Source organism: Eublepharis macularius, chromosome 4, assembly GCF_028583425.1.
Source record: "Eublepharis macularius isolate TG4126 chromosome 4, MPM_Emac_v1.0, whole genome shotgun sequence".
NCBI classification, from domain to species: Eukaryota; Metazoa; Chordata; class Lepidosauria; order Squamata; family Eublepharidae; genus Eublepharis; species Eublepharis macularius.
This window is the reverse complement of record NC_072793.1, coordinates 127,804,250-127,824,206: the sequence shown is the minus strand read 5'-3', so window position 1 is coordinate 127,824,206 and position 19,957 is coordinate 127,804,250. Positions and strand designations below refer to the sequence as shown.

Here is a 19,957-nt window from a genome sequence, read left to right as displayed (position 1 = left end):
GGCCGACTGCGTGGCGTCCCGTGTAAATAAAAAAGTGGTAGCTGAGTGGGGGAAGGGCGGTCAAAACAACACGTTAAGGGGAGGGGGGGGGAGGTGCGAATTGACACCAACCCCCTTGGGGAGGGGAGAGGATACCCGGTGGGGGGATCACCATGCGAGCTGCGCTGACTTGGAAGGATAAAGCTGATCAGTGGTAAGAGACGTCTCTTTTAAAGAAATCGGCTGAACAATTTTATGTATTTAAAACATACTTTATTTGTGGTAATATTTTGCATGTTTTCTAAGCAATGTGCATGTGTTTTAATGTCCTTATATTACTGTTTTACTCAGGGCATTTTTTTGTGGCAGTACTCGTTGGAACTGAGTACTGGCACCTTTTGGGGGACTCTCCCAAGTCCCGAGGGGGCAATTGGTGGAAATCGGTACAACCATATAGATGAATATCGGTACCTTTTTTGAAACAAAAAAACCGCATGGTTTTACTTATTTAGATAGTTGTTGCACCTTGACGTTAACTGACATTACCAAGTAACGGTTACTTTGCAACCAAGCAGCTTTGTAAAACAAACGTATGATGATATACGCTTTAATAAATATGTGGATGTGAAGGGTGGTCCTTGAGACTTCTAGGGCTACTTCCACACAGAGATGATTCTCTGAAGCTTTCGTTGCATTTGCGGTGCCGATAGAGCTTCAGCCACCCCAACGTTTCCCCCCTCCATCAGAGGGCTCTTTTAAATATTAAGCATTTGTTTGATAATGATAGTATTATACTGGCATATTGCCACGATCTGTTGTTTCCTGTTTTTTGTTTGTGTTTGTGTGAATTAAGGCTATAGCGTTTTTTCATTGCCAATTTGCAAGAGGGAAACGTGAATTTTTAAAATAATGAAAGCTGGGAACCAGCAGATCATGGCAATAGAGGGACATCCGGCTGGCCTCCACCAGGGCCAGGGCTTTTTCTGCCCTGGCCCCAGCCTGATGGAACGCTCTCCCACTGGAGATCCGAGCCCTGCGGGACCTATTACAGTTCCACAGGGCCTGTAAAATGGAGATGTTCTGCCAGGCCTTTGGTTGAGGACCCCCTTATCCTATCTAAGATCGCTACCTCTTCTGTGACTGCCTTCGGCTATGCGTTTTACCCACAGCTATGACCTTTGCAGGTCTTTTATTAGTATCCAAAGTAGCCTATGTATAATGGTGCCAAAGTATTTTAATACAAGTTTTTAAATCTGTGTTTAAAGTTGACTATTAATTTATTGTGTTTTAATTATGACGTGAGCCGCCCTGAGCCCATTTGTGGGGAGGGCGGGATATAAGTCAAAATAAATAAATAAATAAATAAATTATAATGGGATCTAGCAGTCACCTTTTTAAGTTTGAAAAAAACTCCCTGGAAAAGGGCTGAGGCAAAGAAAATAATGCTGAAGTGGGTGGCCCCTGCAAAAATGTGCATCTTCCCATCCAAATGGTGTCCAAAGATAGTTTGTTGTCTTTTTGAAAAGATAATACCAAATCAGTTTTGGGAAATATTACAATAAAGCAGGGAGAAACACAGAAACAGAATGAATAGAGAATGAAAAAGTGCAGCCACTCCTGAGAACAGTGCTGTTGTAAGGAAGACCAAGTGGATCGAAACATCTGTGTCGAAAACCTTGAAGTTTAATTCTTCTGAAGTTTGTTGCCATAGAACATTGTTAATGGAAACATGTGACTACTGTGTATAGGTGAGTGCACATATGGCTCTCCAGGGGCGGCACGCCTATTGAGGCCAGGTAGGCGGTGGCCGCAGGCGCGGGGTGCCAGAGGGAGCGCTGGAAGAGGCGCGGGGGGCGAGAGCGCACCCCCCAAAGCAGAAGGCTCCTATTCCTCCCACCCCGCGCCGCCGCCGCCAGCACAAGCCCCAGGCCGGGTGCAGCCACCGCGGGCAGGCATCTGCTGTGGCGGAGGCAACCGAGTGGGAGAGCTCGGAGGCCGCCCGCCGCAGCGATCGGGCTGGCGGCGGCGCGTGCGCTCCTGTGATGATGTCACGCATGACGTCATCATGCAGGCAGGTGCGCGCGCGCGTGCTCATGCGCGCGGGGGGGGCACTTGGCCAGCCAGCCGCGAGCGCGGCAAACCCTAGCGCCGCCCCTGTGGCTCTCTCCTCACAGTCAGGATCCCTACTTTTTCAGAGTTCTCCACTGCAAAGAGAGAGCTTTATGGATACTTGCATGTGCATATACTCTGTTTAAAAGATAGGACTTCTGCTTTGTATGCAGAAGATCCCAAGTTCAATCACTGATATTTTAAGTTAAAATAATTAGGTGGTAACTGATGTCACAGACCACTGCCTACACTTGTGGAGAGTCACTGCCTGTCAGATAGACAGTACTAACCTTAGTAGACCATTGGTCTGACTTTAGGAGTACCTTAGTCTCCTAAACCAGACCAGACATTGGTCTGACCTAAGGAGTACAGATGAATGTACATAGGTCAGAGGCAGAACTTTCTGCTACAGTCCCATTCCCTCTCATGTTCATTTCACACATTTTGAAGATCTGAAAAGAACTGTCAAACTATGTAGTAAGACAGACCCATCCTCTTTATTACTGAGACATCCTTCAGTTTGTCCCAGAATTTATGCATCTTTACCAGAAATATAGTTGGTCTCTAAGGTGCTACTGGACCCAATTCTTGCTGTTCCTCTACAGACCAACATGGCTACCCACCTGAAACTATCTTACTGGAAAGGAGTAAAGTATGCGGGTGTAGAGTTACAACCTGAAAAACCTCCCCACTCCCCAACTTGCCTTGATAAGCTGCGGAAACCCTAATTTTATCAGAGCATCAGTTGATCACATAATGTTATCTCTTTGAATGGGTTATGTCACGGTGTTCATTGGTAAAGATGGAAAAATCCCAGGTAACTCATCCATCAGCCTACTTACTGTCACCTAAATATTTTGGCATTTTCCCTCTTCTGTGCTGGGCTGATAGCTAAAACTTTGGTGTGGGTTCTTTAAAAAAATGTGGATTTTGTTCCCCCAAGCCTGTACATATTGCCAATATTCAACTTAATATCAGATCATTTGGTTGAACTATCTCATGGTTTGGCAGGTCTCTTGTTTTGTAGAGCAGGAAACACTGGGATGTGTATGTAAAACAAATTACTGGCTATGTTCAGCCTGGAGGAATAGACCTTTGTTGTCCTGGCATATTGTATACACTTCTGATTTTGTTTGAGCCTTCATATCTGCATATATGTACACCTAAAACAGCTAAAATTGTTGACTAACAGTGCAATCAAAAGAACACTTTCTTGAATGTGCGTGTGTAGAATTCTGAATAGAACAACTTGGGTATTAGCAAAGTATTGGCTTGGTTGTTGTGGGTTTTCCGGGCTGTATTGCCGTGGTCTTGGCATTGTAGTTCCTGACGTTTCGCTAGCAGCTGTGGCTGGCATCTTCAGAGGTGTAGCACCAAAAGACAGAGGTCACACTGAGAGATCTCTGTCTTTTGGTGCTACACCTCTGAAGATACCAGCCACAGCTGCTGGCGAAACGTCAGGAACTACAATGCCAAGACCACGGCAATACAGCCTGGAAAACCCACAACAACCATCGTTCTCCGGCTGTGAAAGCCTTCGACAATAAAAAGTATTGGCACTTTGAAAAATTGTATAGACTTATTGTGACATGGCAGATAAAACATGCTGCAAATATCATGGGGCATTAGAATTGTACAAACGTTAACTCTGTTATATGACTATTACTTGTGCATTTATGTTCCGAAGTGGAATTCTTCTACAAAACTTCCCATAGAGTGGTGTCCTGTACTCGGAGAGATTTTTATGATAGAGAAATGTCATGCAGAGAAAACATTGGTGATAATAGATAGTGTTTCACTTTTTAAAGTCTTCCTTTATTTTAATAGCATTTATGACCTTGCATTTAAACCTGATGGAACTCAACTGATAATTGCAGCTGGAAACAGATTACTGGTATGTTGGGATTTTGATAGATTCCCTCCCCCTCTAATTTGTCTGTTGACATGTTGGCATGTATGGTAGAATATCAAAAGAATTTTCATCACTTCCTTGTTCAGTGTTTTTTAATGTGTAAATGATATAACTGTTGTAAACTTTGGCAATGTAAGAAACCACTTTTAATGATATCTTTTTGTAAAGAGAGCACTCTTCCAGTTTGATCTGACAAGATAGGTTGAGTTTAAAAGGACTAAAGAATTATTTAAAATAAATAGACTTATTTTGGGGGGATTGCATAAATTAATTTTATTTTTAAAGCTTGCGTATGATTTATTGGTATAGATTTATGAGGTTTTTAAAGGATTTGAATACAGAAGCCAAGCAAATCTGGGCCTACTCCTCTATGACTGAGAGGCTACTTTCAAGAAATTTCCCCCTCTTCATTTATTAAGATATCTGAATTGTGTAAAAAAAAAAAAAGTGCAGGTGACATGCTGGAATCTTAATTATGCAGACCTGAATGCAAGCGCCGTTAAAATCAAAAGAATTTCTTTTTTATTTCATTAGTACCTCTTCATTTCTCCCCAATGAGAATACAAAGCAGCTTACATTGTTCTCCTGGCCTCCATTTTACCCTCACAACATCCCTGTAGGTTAGGCTGAGCGAGTGTGTGACTGGCCCAAAGTCTCCCAGCAAGCTTTTGTGGCAGAGTGGGGAGTTGAATCTGGATCCCTCAGATCCTTGTCTGATGCTCTAACCACTGTACTACGCAGGCAACAGGACAGGAGTGTTAGCATATATTTATGAGGTTTTGTAATTTTAACTTTAAACTTAATGGTACTGACTTGTTCACTGAAATCTTACAATCTGCTTTTAAAATATTATTTGTACAGGTGTATGATACTGATGGAACGTTAATCCAGCCCCTTAAAGGACACAAGGAAACCGTATATTGTGTGGCTTATGCAAAGGATGGTAACTGGAATTTACTAGATCTCTTTGGTTTGTCAGTATTTGATTTAGTGCTCATGTTTCACAGCACCTGAGTATCCAGACAGCTCTATGCTTTTATGGCTTATGCATTTATGTACAGCCGGTTTCTAAATATTTTTAATGATGAAAATAATTAACACTATGAATAATGGGCTAAAGTAGAGCTTCAAGTACAGTCAGAAGATAGGAAAAGAGTTTACAGAGATGAAACTTCTGATTATGGCTAACCAAATAGCACTTGGCTAGTACAGAAAATAATATCTTTATGCTTCTGTGTTCTTGGGATTAATAATTATATTATTTATGTGGGCTTCCACATTTCTCAGGGAAGCGTTTTGCATCAGGGTCTGCAGACAAAACTGTAATCATCTGGACTTCGAAGCTAGAAGGCATCCTGAAGTATACGTAAGTGCCTGCTTTATATTTTACCAATCTTTTCCCTTTAAATATCAATTTTAAGTAGATTGTAGATGTCCAACAGTAATTTTTAACAATGAATAGTAGTAATGTATACAAACAGTAGAATACCAAAACTGGTTAAATTTGTTTTGATTTGCATTCATCTCCTGATATAATCTAGTGAGGATTTCAGTCTGTCATTCTGCTAAATGTTTTGCTTCAGTTTTGTCTATTGATCTATTATAGGCACAATGATTCCATACAATGTGTCTCATACAACCCAGTTACGCATCAGTTGGCATCTTGCTCCTCCAGTGATTTTGGTATGTCTTCTACATATTTGATTTCTTAAGGTCCAATCCTATGCCTACTAGTCAGGAAGATTATGGTATTGCATAAGATTTCTAAGACAATTGTTATTTGAGCCTATTGCCAAATTTAGCTAAAGCAGTTATGTGGCATAGAAATGAACAGGGAAGGAGAAGATAGAAAATTTAGTTATTTATTTAGGAATTCTTATCTTTCATGTTACTTTTTTAAACGAATGTTTATTACAGTGACAAAATTGGTTCATCTCGCCATTTTTGTTGGATTTTTAAGGTCTATGGTCTCCGGAACAGAAGTCAGTCTCCAAACATAAAGTTAGTAGTAAGATCACCTGTTGTAGGTATGTAAAAACACTACTCAAATATAACAGTTTTATTCCTGTGAATTATAAATATTTACTATGAAATAATTCCATTTCCACACTGGCTGAATGTTCAAGAGTACGTAAAAATTTTGAACAAATATATAAGTGCAACAGCATAGGCTGATGATACAGCAATAAAAAAGTAGTCTTTATCATGACTTTGTAGAACACGAAATTGAATCAGGTTTGGATGCAGAGGCAGTGTTCCGCCAATTGTAATGGCACTTCCATTGGCAGAGGAGAGGTAGAGGACTGCAGTCTTATCAATTCTCCCCTCCTACTGCAGACCCCCAGCTATTCTTGGGGTCCCTTTGACCCCTTCCCCCAGAGCAGAATTTGGGGGAGGAAGTCAGTGGGCTGCAGCAAGAAGGGAGAGGCAGAAAAATCTCATTCTGCAATCTTTGTCTGCCTGTTATGACTGGTATCCAGCCCTCTGTCACGAGTTTGTAGAATGGAGAGTTATTTCCACACGTCCTAAAAAGACCGCCCCACTCACTGAATGCTGGCGGCTTTTTCACAGGATTTCTGATGTCTCCATTTCCAAAGCGGATGCAGGCAGTTTTCACGGCACCATGAAAACGGAAGCAAAACTGCCTGCATCTGCTTTAGAAATGGAGACATCAGAAATCCTGCGAAAAGCCACCAGCATTCAGTGAGCGGGGCGCTCTTTTTAGGACATGTTTTCCCCAGATAATGATGAAATTTAAGAATTTAGCATTTTATGGAAGACTTACAGGAATTGCTCTTCAGTTTAAACAGACACCGTCCTTGTACCACTACCCTGTAGATTTAATTTGCATATCCTCTAACCAATGTTTGTCCTTGCATCGTAAGGTGTAGGTGAAATATATTCCCATCAGAGTAGCTTCAGCTTCCTGAGGTGAAATAAATGTTCTGCAGTCACATATTCTCATCTGATAAAGAGTCATATAAAGAGAAGAGTTCTCCCCCCTCCAACCCTATCCTAGAACCTTTTATGCCCTTCTTGATATAAAACATTGAATTTCAGTAGTTTGGTCCCTATGGTCTCTTTAAGGCCGAGGAGCTGTACATTTTTTCCAGTCTGCTGTATGATGCTGTTTTCCTTTTTTCCTCCTCAGTTGGACAAATGATGGACAGTACCTTGCTTTGGGGATGTTCAATGGTATTGTCAGTATAAGAAATAAAAATGGTGAAGAGAAAGTCAAAATTGAACGACCAGGTGGATCTTCATCTCCAGTGTGGTCTATTTGTTGGAATCCGTCAAGGTAGACTTCTTTTATTTTGTTTTTTAAAAAATTTATAATTAGAACCATTAGGAGGCCTCTGCTGTCTTTACTCACTTCAATAAGTGCTTCTGTACCCTGCTGTGTACACTTCTGAGGCTTATATTCTTGGTTTTCTGCTCAGTTTATCAAATCTAGATTTAATTCCTGAGAGCAGGTGCCATTCCTCTAGATTTGCAACCATGAAAGAAGCAGGATAATTGAGCCAATTTTTTGCCTGTTAACTCCCATATCATATTTCTGCTTGTGTGTGAAAGGGAATGTTTTTGTCACTCTTAATTTGATGAGGGCTAGTCAAGAAAGGAGCTTCATGTACCTAAGAGATATAACTGAATAGACAAGGTGTCCAAAATTGCTTTTACCACAACCTTGTTTCCTTCATGCACTGCAGAATCAGCTGCGCACCAAAGAGTTTCTTTTTTTCACATGGCAAGGCAGATTTTTTAAATAAATCTGAGCAAGTACTCATGTCAGTGTGGGTGATTGCTTTAAAAGCTTAGGAATGATTGCTCACAACTGATCGTGGAGTTCCTTTGTGTTCATTGAAATATAAAAAAAATTGACCCATGAAATTAATATTGTGAGATGTGTGACATTTAATATCTTTGATTACTGTTGCTGTCTTTCCTTCTGTTTTTAAATATGTCAAAGTGGTCAGTTTTTTAGCTCACTTATTGAGCTGGAATACTGTAATGGTATTCCATTACAGCCACTGTTCCTCTAGTGGCTTGGCTGCATATGGTATAGACATTTCTTATCTAGCTCTGATTTTGTAGAACTATAGTTCATCCAGAGCGAGGTTCTCATGCCCCTTTGTCATTTGCCTCATTGTTGGTGTCTCTATTGGTGTTTCATTAATACTAATTTTATTTTAGCAAACTCATTAATAAAAACAAATGTGGATTTGGATGGAACTTGAACACAGAGTTAATGCTTTCATTTTACTATTTGGCAATATCAATAAGTTTTGAAACTCCAGGAATTTAAAAATGATTACTTACTAAGTGGTTACAGCTAAATAGTGCCTGACCTAGTTTTAGGGATCAAGCATTTGCTCACTAATGAGCTTCTTCTTTCTCTTGTCTGCTTAAGTACTCCAAGGGATATGGGTGTTGGTGACTTTGGAATAATGAGAAATCATGCCCAAATAAAAAGGGAAGTTCTCCAGTGTTGGTGGGACTCTAATATAATGTTTGGAGCCAACATTCTACTCCTCATATGGTGGCTTATTTTTACATACTTTTTTGTTCCTGTGTTTGAATCTCAAAGACTGAGAGAGGGTAACAGTATTTGATTAAAAGGAAATCTAAAATACCCCACTTAAAAGTAAATGAAAACAATTGAAAATGTAATAATGCTAAACTCCAAGCCCTTTACCAACTTAATTCAATTTCCAGAACTGTTCCTGTGGTCTTGCAAGGCTTCTGAAAGATATTTAAGATCTGATGACTTTCTATTTTAGTTTATTAGGTATCTGTGTTTGCCTAGATTCCCTGATTAATCTTAGAGATGATGCAGTCTCTTAGATATATGAAAACTAGGGATGTGCAGTTAAATAACAACCAACTGATACCTGACCTAAATTTACTGTCATTTAGTATCATTATGAGTAAACCATGTCCATTAATCTGGTGCCTGCCTGTCTGGTTTAGAATTCAAGGTGGGAGAGGAGAAAGTGAGATGAGGGCAATGACATTTTCCAATCAACAGAGTTCTTGCAACTACAGAGGATTGCACTGTCTCTGCTTACAAAGTAAGGTTTATACTTATCAGAGGTCTGCAAGGAGGCCCTTGAGGTTGATTCTACATAAGCACAGTTGCCCTTCTATGGGGTTGTTTCTCTTAGGTGCAGGGACAGGGCTTGCACATGCTGGTATACAGGTAGTAGGCAGTGCTTTGACTGGAACAGGGCTGGCTATGGAAGCAAATGTTATGCCACATTTGAAGCAAACACTCTATAGTGAAAAATGGAATCTGCCACTAGCCAGACTTTTTCTTGTGATGCCCATGTACGGGCAAGCATAGCTGCTAATGGTGGCAGGAAGGAAGAGGGATAGATGTGCATGCTATGTTTGCCCCACCCCCAGCAGTGACAGGTAGTATCTGCAGCGCCACCTTAATGTGCGTGTAGTGCAGTCAGTATCACTAACATAATAGTAGTACAATACTAAATGGAGTTATACCCTTCTGAGGTGTAATCCATTGAAATCAAGGGATTTAGAAGAGTGTAACTTTTCTTAGGATTCCATTGCAAGTGACACAAACCCAGGGTCAAACCATATGAAACCTGAGAGATCAGTGAGGAGTTTGGATCTGAGAGGTCGATGTTTTAAATGCATGCTGTTTTTCTGAGAGAAATTGCCACCCAGCTGCTTATTAGCCTTGATAGAAAAAATCAGCAGGCAACTACGCATTCACATGTTTAAAAACAAAGCCCTAAGGGATTTGTGTACCTATTTTTAAACAAAATGGAGTCAAGCTAGGACAAAAATACTTGTCACTGTGAAGCATAGTGAGAGGGACAAGGATTAGCTGTGTACCCCTCCCACCTGCCCCCTGTGTTTGATTTTGAAGTAGACACCTGCATCCTCCTACCTCCACCCATTTTAGATGTGAATGGGTGATCTCTTACATACAGTTCTGCCTAATTTTGTGTTCAGTATCTTCTCTCTTTGGTTGCCAAATATACAGCTTTGTCCATTTGGAAAGCAAGAGCCTTAATTGCTCATAAAACAAAGATTTTTTTTTAAATTTCCCCACAATTTGGCAGGTAGAAACCCTTTAGTGAAGAGTACAATCCATGAGAATGTCATCAGCGGTGGGGAATAATTACAGAAGAAACACGTTTTCCATTGAAATCACTGAGGAATAGAATAAAGAGTAGAACAGAGAAACATGTAGCAACAATAAAATAATACATTTTAAAGACTAAAATGCACCAAAAGTGGAATTTTTAAAAGTGTTCTCATCCATACTGAGAACAACTTCATGTGCTATACAATGGGAACTGTTTGTTTGCTGCTATGTATGCATATAGCAAGATGCTGTAACCAATCCTGGCTCATGTAGCTGTATGATGTACATTGCAGGAAAAAATGTCCTTACTGCTGGTACAGATAAAAAACTTGGGTATGCACAAAATATTTATCTTGTCATCTTGCTTAATGTTACCATTTTCAGCACTGGGGAAAGATAATATTTGTAAGAATTCGAGTTGACAATTTTATATTTTCCAACTTTACCTTGCTATATTCCAAAGACCACCATGTTTTTCTAAGCCTTATAAAATAAAAGAAATTACACTGAAAGGGATTTGATGCCACTCTTAGTAACTACGCAGAACTAAGTACAAAATGTATTCATCCATAAAAAATCCCTTAATGCTGAGACTGTTGATCTGGGATTAATGTATTTTTAAATTCAAGTTCTATCCTAGCAGTAGGAAATGTAAATGAATGAACAATTGGTATTTACAGTCGATGGGAGAACCTCTGGTGTGCTAGAGAGAATGAAGAAGAAGAGACAGTTCATAACTGCTTAGAGGAGATACCAGTTCTGAAGTCCACTACGTGCAGTAGTCAGGGTAGTGAGGCAGAGGAAGAAGAGCATGAGGAAGAAGAAAGCCCTAGGGATGCCAGCTCGTGAGTGAAATCTTCAGGAAATAAAAGTTATTTACATATCTAAACACTAGCTCAGTGCTTCTCAAACTGGGGTCTGGGGGTCCACAAAGGGTACTTCAGGGGGTCCATGAGTCCTTTGTAGTGACATAGGTGAGCCATTCTCACATCCATCTAATTACCATGAATTCAGTCCTTTCAGTTTTCTAGGAATGGGGTTAGGGGGCCTTTCTGCCTCAAGGAGGGAACAGAATCAGTTTCCCCCTCTTCTGAAGGATGGAAACTTACAGAGCTACTTCCACCTACAGTCACTTGACTTTCAGATCACCTTGGAGGACTTGTTGGAAAGTGCTGATTAAGTTGCTGGGTACCAATAACTCAGGCCTAGAAAATGAATTGGTTGAGTAGCACCAAGGAGGTATAGTCTGACTCCTAATGCAGTTGTTATAGTTTTTTCTGATACAAAATTGAACTGGCTTTCATTCTGATTCCCCATGCAAAAGATTTCTCTGCTTAGAGTGATGGCACTTTGAATCCATAGGCACTAATAGCCAGTGGTGGTTTGCAGTTGAATACAGCAAGTTCAAATTTTGTATGATGCTGGTCTTTTTGTATTTCTGTGAACAGGTCTGAAAGTTTTTTCCACAACCCCCTGCCAACCCTGTTCAGCTGACCTCTGTAGCAAAGTTTCTTTATTGGTTATGGTTATTAAAGAAATGTCTTGCTAACTCCAGTGCAAAGTCAGTGAGATTGCTTAAGAATTGGGTTAGCAGCACCTTATAAGTTACGATTTGTGGCCCAGTTCGACACATGTACTTTGATAAGGGGCTGTTTAATGAGTGGTATGTGCTAGCCAGGGAGGAGGAAAGGGTTGGAGGTCTATGACATTTTTCAAAGCAATATGGGGGGGCCTATGGGTTGCTAAAGTTTGAGAACCACTGCCCTAGTTTACTTATTTCATTGTTAACTTGTATTACTATATGTAACAGTAAAGTGGGCAGTTCATGCTAGTCATGAAAAGAGCATAGTCACAGCAAGGTAGGAGTTTCTGCATCCATCTCTGCTACACAAAAGAATGTGATGTTGTAAATTACCTAATAATAACAATAATAATAACATTCTATGTATACACTGCTCTTCAGGACAACTTAATGCCCACTCAGAGTGTTATAATAATAACAGTGTGTGTTATTATTATTTTCTCAACAATCACCCTGCGAGGTGAGTGAGGCTGAGAAAGCTCTGGAAGAGCTGTGACTGATCCAAGGTCACCCAGCTGGATTCAAGCGGAGGAGTGGGGAATCAAACCCGGTTCTCCAGATTAGAGTCCTGCCACTGTTAACCACTACACCAAACTGGAGAACTGGCCTGGTGAGGACAGAACATATACTGGAAGTTACAGAATGCTGATGCTAGTTTGGAGTCAGTGGTAAGATTAGAGGGGGCCAGTGGGATATAAGGCTTTGACACACTCGTTTTCCAAAGAAATTATGGTATCCTGGAAGGGAGAGTGTGAGAGGTGAAGGAGTACTCCCCACCCTGGTTCCTTATGGGTCCCAGTTTGTAATCTTAATTGCTTAATTTAGAAGCACTATCACATAAAGCTTAAAATGGGTCCTTGATCCCATTTTAAATCCAAAGCAACCCTACAACTAAGCCTCTATGCCTTAAGCTATGATTTTTGCCATCTTCCAAAGTTTTCTGTCAATTATATTTCCCCAAATGTTGGTAGTTAACACTATATGTTCTCAAAGCTTGAAAAAAGTTATTGTGAACTATATTGGGCAAAATAGCAGTGTTGGTGCAGCATGGCTTGGTTCTAAGGGGATTATATTCCCTAGGCCTAAAATGCATTGATTAGTGTACAAAATCTTTTATACAACTTGTGTAGTCTGAATAACTCTTTTGTGTTCTGGAGAGTTTTTGAAAGAGACAGACAATACAGGCTAACAGGGCTGCTAATCTCTTCAGCTAATCAGGTACTGACAACTTTTTGTCCTAAACCAATTGACTCAATTCAAATATTTCATAAAATACAGTACTGTTAATGAAAAAGTTACTATCAGCATTCTGAGAAGGATTACTTTGAAGAAAATCATAACCTGTAGATAGTGGGGTGGGAGGTATATTTAGATTTTTACAGTGCATTTTCTTGTGACTTACGGGCTGATGTCTGCAGAAGAGATTGTAAGGATAAGGTTCATGGAAATGTTTCATACAGAAAAGAACAGAAGGCTCATAGAAGATGAAAGTGTGAGTAAATCCTAGTCTGTTGGGTTGGGAAAAGTGAATGGGTCCTCCTCTAAGTTACAGACTAGGTGGAGGGATTATGCATCTCTGAAGAGGAATTTAAAAGGAAGTTGTGAACATCCTCACTATATAGTAATAGTGTAGTGTGAGACTTTGGGGGGCGGGGGGGAAGCCCACATTTCATTCTTGTTATCATACAATTTCTGTTGACAAGGTGAAACTACATCTACATTTTCTTTGATACAACTATGCTGAATTCAATTTGTTTGCTCTTTCATGTTTTGAATCTGTTTTTCAACCAAACTCTAACTTTCTCTTCTGAGAATATCTAGAACATGGGCTACATGACATGGCCTGAGTTTTTAAGAGATCAGGAATGATAAGTCTACTCACAGCAAATACTTTACTATACATTTCTAGTGAGCACAAATGGAAAATTTGATGTATCCATGAAATCTTGTTGATCTGAATGTTATTACTGACATACGTCATTGTAGTAAAGAGAATTCCAGAGGCTATCTGGTGCTTCTCAGATTTGTTTGCTACGTTTCTTAATTGGCTTCTCCTTTTGTACTTGGTAGAGATGAACACAGTGATGTCTTAGCTGTGGCAGACTGGGGACAAAGGCTTTCCTTTTATCAGCTCAGTGGCAAACAAGTAAGTTCGATGTTAGAAAGTACACCTTCTTTTCCTGTCTTCAGGGAAGTGTTGAGTTTGCTGCTGAAAGTTTCCTGTATCCGATCCTTGAGTTTCACTTTCTGATTCTTTTAGAGTATTTATTTATTTATTCCATTTATATCCCACCTTTCTTCTAAATGGGGACCCAAAGTGGCTTATATCATTCTTCACTCTTCTATATATCCTTATAACAAGCCTATGAAGCTTGTAAGGCTGAGAGTATATGACTGGCACAGGTTCACCCAGCAAGTTTCCATGGCAGAGTGGGATTCAGGCAGTTCATGGCTGCAATTTACAAATGGCTGTGGAGATAAAGAAGGATTGTCCCCTTGGTCTTTAGCCAGTTTTAATCGATCAGTGTCTCGGACACAATTTATAGTTATGTTGAGTTGTGTACCTCTAATCAACGTTCCAGTCTGTTACAGAGCCAAGGTCTGCTGGACTTCTTCTGGCTGGGGACCCTCCCCTGGCTAGAGGAATAGAAATGGCAGAAAATGTAGACTAACCAGGTGTTGCTGGGCCTCAGCACTGACCTTGATCTTTGGCCTGCATACATTAATTGTGGGAAGAAAAGACAGCATTGGTAGATCAAGCATAGACATCTGATAAATCAAATAGAAGAACCCCTGTCATCATTACTGTGTGATTTCTAAATATGTTTATCAATGTTTCCTGTTTGATCTTATTTTTAATTTTGTCTTTCGTATTCGAACAGATTGGAAAAGATAGAGTCCTGAACTTTGACCCTTGCTGTGTCAGCTATTTCTCAAAAGGAGAATACATCCTACTTGGAGGCTCAGACAAACAAGTATCCCTCTATACAAAGGATGGGGTACGCCTTGGCACCATTGGAGAACAGAGCACTTGGGTGTGGACATGTAAAGCTAAACCGGATTCTAATTATGTGGTAATTATGGGAACATTTGTAAAAACATTTTGTGTATATAGCCTGTTTTTCCTCTGGTGCAGGATTCTGTTACCCAAAGACAGAAGGACTCCAATTTTCAGTCTGAGCCAAAGTCCCACCAACAGATGTACTACAAAAGCATTGATACAGAGATGAGTTTTAATAGTTTTTTTTAAAGCAATACCTCTAGAGACCATTTCAAGGAAAACCTTGATTCAGCAGAAGGTTGCAACCAGTAATGGATCCCTGATTGAGTACTTGTTGATAACACATTTTTGCAAACACATTTATTGTTGCTTTTCTAGATGTCCACCTAAAATATTATTTGAAAAGTGGTGTTGTGGGGGATGGCTCACTCCTATAGAACTGAGTTGGGCTCAGATGGCAGGTAGTCAGTAGCCACTATGCCCTTCTCTGCCTTTTAGTCTGCTGGTGACTGCTCCATGGCTTCAAATACATTTTTTCTCCTCCTCTCACTATTACACTTATTTTGGTGCTCACACTTTGGGCATTGTCACAGATGGCTTCCTTGCCCTTCAGCTTGCAGTCCTTTACAGCCTTCAGTTAAAATTACCCATTGGTGTGCCTCTTCTCCCCTTAATTCCACCTACCTCCCACAATGCATTTTCAGTCTTCAAGTCAAGTAATCATCAGGTCAGAACCATTGCAAAGTGCATTATGTGTGATATATAAATACATAGGCCTGTCTTGCAAGTAGTTTGAGTGCATGCTATTTCAAGCATTTCATTATGCAGACAACAGTCAAAGAATATGTAGCATTTAAGATTAGCTGTGTGCTGGAAAAAAAATGAACTGACTCCTAGGACAATTTTGTTGAATGTTATGAATGCTAGTTTGAAACATAGCTGACAAGTATATTAAAGCATATAATGGCAGAATAAAAATAACATCACATTTTGTCCTTTTTCTTGTTGAGACTGACAGTACATTTGAAAAACAGAATATAGACATTTTAATAGCAACATGTATTCAACTAAAGGTCAAATAATTTCTATTTCGCCACATATTATAGTTCAGATGCTCAAATGATCTTTTGCTTTTTCTGAAGGCAGTGGGGAGCCAGGATGGGACCATTTCATTTTATCAGCTGATTTTCAGCACAGTCCATGGCCTGTATAAGGATCGCTATGCTTATAGGGACAGCATGACTGATGTTATCGTCCAGCATCTGATCACTGAGCAAAAAGGTAGCTGAGCATTCATGGGTCATGTGTTTTATTATTTATTTATTGTAAATAGTACCATTAATATTCAGCTTTCTCAGAAGGAGTGTTTTATGTAGATCTGAAGTTGTTGGCCCATTAAAATATATAATGTCACAATTTCTACAATACATTAAGTTGTATATGAGTCCCATGTAACATGCTGCCCTTGACAAAGGTTGACTGAAAGTTTCAAGAATGCTTGATCAATACAGAATTAAGGGTAGTGGAAGAAGTTGTAGGAAGCAGACACAAAAGGGGGTGGGTAGGATTAAAGACCATTAAAAATTAGTTGTTGATGTGCATTGTGGTGGTACTTAAAGCACTACATTGTCTTCCAAAGGTACTTGAAGCACTCGTTGCAGCAGAAATGATAATGTAGGAGCACAGACAAGGAGTAAAAGAAGTTTTGACTCTCTTCTTTTTTGCCCTCCTCTGAATAGCCAGGAGATGGGCCTAGGAGCCAGGAGCTGCCTTCACGCAGCTCCCTCCCTTTTCAGTTACCAGAATCAGTGCTAATGACTGTAATCAATTAGGGGATGTGAGATGGAGTGCCAAGAATGTCTCTGCTTACAGGGGTGTTATAGCCAATGTTGCTTTCCCTGCTGTAACGAATGGATGTCCCAGAGCTATCTTTAATCCCAAATTGCAACAATGAATTTGCTTAATTTTTTTTAAAAATCTGGTGTATTATTTTTATCTTTACCATATTTATTTAGTTCAGTCCATCCGCCTCCCTACCATGATCTCCCCCCCCCTTTCTCCTTTATCCAAAAGGTGGTTGTGGTAATGTTTGTTGTGGGTCATTATGACCTACCACTTGAAGACTTACATAGATAAGCTTTGCTGAGGCTGGCTCTATCGCCATCTGCAAAAAGAAAAAGCAGGAGGAAAGACTGGAGTGAACAACATCAGTGCAAATGGGGGTGGTGGTTAGGTGATGATGGAACAGCAGTAGGAGAGAAGAAAGGTTGATCATGGTTCATGTGGGAATGGGAGGAACTGAGGAGGGTGTAGAAAGGGACTACAGGCTTCCTTCTCAAGTCCTCTACCTTGTGGAATTTTACGAACCTAGTTCCAAAGTATTAATGATGAAGGGAGCTTGACTCTCTAAAGTTTATACCTTGGAAAATCTCATTGGTCTTTAAGGTGGTACTGCACTTGAATTTTACTAATGACATGTGACCCTTAGTAACTAGCATCAGAAAGAGATGATACTATGTACTTTTGTGTCAATCTAGAATAATCTCAAGTCTAAAGCACGAGTTTGACTTTGCAACTCATTTTACTACTGTTCTTTCTTTCCAGTTAGAATAAAATGCAGAGAGCTTGTAAAAAAAATTGCGATCTACAAAAACAGATTAGCAATCCAATTGCCAGAGAAAATCCAGATTTATGAGCTATATTCTGATGATTCCTCGGACATGTGTTATCGTGTGAAGGAAAAGATAATGAAAAAATTTGAATGTAGCTTACTGGTTGTATGCTCGGATCATATTATCTTATGCCAGGTAAAACACTTGAAAATTGAATCTGAAGATGAACACATGAGTCTGCCTTATACTATGTTACATCTCTGATCTATCTGGGTCAGCACTGTCTAATCAAACTGGCAGCTTCTCTCCAGGGTCTCTGGGCAATTTGGGTGTTCTTTATTACTGAACAAAGTAAGAATATAGGTGTTTTTTTCTTCAAAGCATGATAAAAGTTAGCCTAGACTAGTACAAGCTTATCAGGGCTCAGAAGCTAAGCAGAGTTGGCCCTGGTTGGTACTTGGATGGGAAACCACCAAGGAAGTCTAGGGTTGCGACACAGAAGAAGGCAATGGCAAACCACCTCTGCTTATCTCTTGCCTTGAAAATCCCTTGAAGAGTCGCCCTAAGTTGTTTGCAACTTGATGGCACTTAATTATTATTGTACATAGGTCAACACTAATTTTTTCATGTGAGCTAGATTTCCTGGTTTCATACAGTATGCATCCTTCTCCTTTTATTTTGCTGGCTTTCAGAACATGCTGCCAGCCAACCACCTGTTCAGCAAATACTTCAGTTTATTTATTTTATTTATTTATTTGTTTATATCATTTATAATCCACCCTTCTCACTGAGATTCAAGGCGGATTGAGATTAGTACAGTCAATTTCAAGGACATTTCCAAAACAATGCCATAGAGTAAATAAACACAATTTACAAAGACATAGCATTAGTAAGAATCCATACAGAGTTGAAGAAATGTTGAAACAAAACCAGAATATAAGCAATTCAGGGGCTGACATTAGACCTCATGAAGCACAAGTAACTCATGGGAGCACATAAGACAACAGGTAGTACATAAAGCAACATAGTCATGAAGTCTATGTTCCTTAACTCATTAGTGAAGTATCTGAGAGCCCCTCCCTACAATACAAAAGCCTTTTTGAATAATTCGGTTTTGCATCATTTGCAGAAAGCTAGGAGAGTGGGGGCTCTCCTGACCTCCTCAGGCAGGCTGTTCTGCAGGGTAGGGGCCACCACAGAGAAAGCCCATGTATGGGCTGTTGTTGATTTTGCCCATGTGCAGGAGACCCTGTTCAGATGAGCGAAGGAGCATAGGGAGGGAGGCGGTCCCATAGGTAAGCTGGGCTAGGGCCGTGAAGAGCTTTGTATGTGATAACCACTATCTTGAACTGAGCACAGTAGCTTGTGTTTCTTCATTTACTCTATATTTGAGACCTTGTTGTGTTGAAACTTTCAAGTATAGAACTTTAAACTTCCAAACGTAATACTTTAAACTTTCTCAATATAATACAATGCTATGTAGTTTGTGCCACTTCTTGTTTTAAATTGTTTTAATTATGTATTTGTGTACTGATTTTAATGTTTCTTAACATGAGATTTTAATTTGTTAGCCGACTTAGTCACCCTAAGAGGGCAAAAAGGCAGGGTAAAAATATTGTAAATAAATCAAATAAATTTGTGGCATTTTTTCGTATGTTTAGTGGTTGTTGCTTTGCAGTGGTACGGTCTTGTTATAATAGCTCATGAAGTATGATTTTAACCTTTTATGGTGAAGGGTCCTCAAAGAAGCTTTCTTATTTTCTGTTTGGTAAGATACAGCTTTGATATCTGTTCAGTGGTTTATTGTGTAAGCAAGTGGAAAGTGTGGAATTAGATGGGTGTCTGTGCCATGGACACAAAGAGGCCTATTGTGCATCACTCTCGGGTAGAGAGATCTTGAGACTTGCTATTACAAGAATATGATGTCTTTCCACCCCGTTTTTATAGGAGAAAAGACTCCAGTGCCTTTCATTCAGTGGTGTTAAAGAGAGAGAGTGGTTAATGGAATCTCTCATTCGTTACATAAAAGTAATCGGTGGACCTCCACGCAGAGAAGGACTTCTAGTGGGTTTAAAGAATGGCCAGGTAAGGTTATATGGTAAAATCCTTTGAAATATAAAACATTTTGACTTGTGTATGTTATTGAAATAATAAATTACATGCCTCAGGGTCTGATTCAGGATTTAAAATGGCATATTTTATTATTTTCTTTATTTAAATGATTTGTGCCCCCTTTAGCCATAGGCTCTTGTAGCAGTGTTCATTTTAAAGCAATCAATAATCAATAAGCTATTAGTAAAATAAAGCAATAAGCAGCAGTAATAATCGTATAGAGAATTCATTTATGTAATAAACTTAATGCACTAAATTTATAGTACAATTCTCTGCATAGTTGTATTGTCGAAGGCTTTCACGGCCGGAGAACGATGGTTGTTGGGGGTTTTCCGGGCTGTATTGCCGTGGTCTTGGCATTGTAGTTCCTGACGTTTCGCCAGCAGCTGTGGCTGGCATCTTCAGAGGTGTAGCACCAAAAGACAGAGATCTCTCAGTTGTTCACTGAGAGATCTCTGTCTTTTGGTGCTACACCTCTGAAGATGCCAGCCACAGCTGCTGGCGAAACGTCAGGAACTACAATACCAAGACCACGGCA

The 19,957-nt window shown here is 39.8% G+C and overlaps 1 protein-coding gene across 1 annotated transcript in view; it reads left to right on the top strand.

Moving 5' to 3' along the window:
- Positions 1–113: 113 nt before the first annotated feature.
- The window catches only part of IFT122 (intraflagellar transport 122), a 74,686-nt gene continuing 54,842 nt past the window's right edge, over positions 114–19,957 (top strand). Inside the window, exons 1-12 of the mRNA XM_054978303.1 lie at positions 114–193; positions 3,916–3,982; positions 4,862–4,943; positions 5,288–5,366; positions 5,607–5,683; positions 5,961–6,027; positions 7,152–7,298; positions 13,765–13,840; positions 14,577–14,768; positions 15,838–15,976; positions 17,300–17,502; positions 19,255–19,392. Of these exons, the coding sequence (XP_054834278.1) occupies positions 153–193; positions 3,916–3,982; positions 4,862–4,943; positions 5,288–5,366; positions 5,607–5,683; positions 5,961–6,027; positions 7,152–7,298; positions 13,765–13,840; positions 14,577–14,768; positions 15,838–15,976; positions 17,300–17,502; positions 19,255–19,392 (1,308 nt within the window). The 5' untranslated portion in view covers positions 114–152. The remainder of the gene's footprint in view (positions 194–3,915; positions 3,983–4,861; positions 4,944–5,287; positions 5,367–5,606; positions 5,684–5,960; positions 6,028–7,151; positions 7,299–13,764; positions 13,841–14,576; positions 14,769–15,837; positions 15,977–17,299; positions 17,503–19,254; positions 19,393–19,957) is intronic.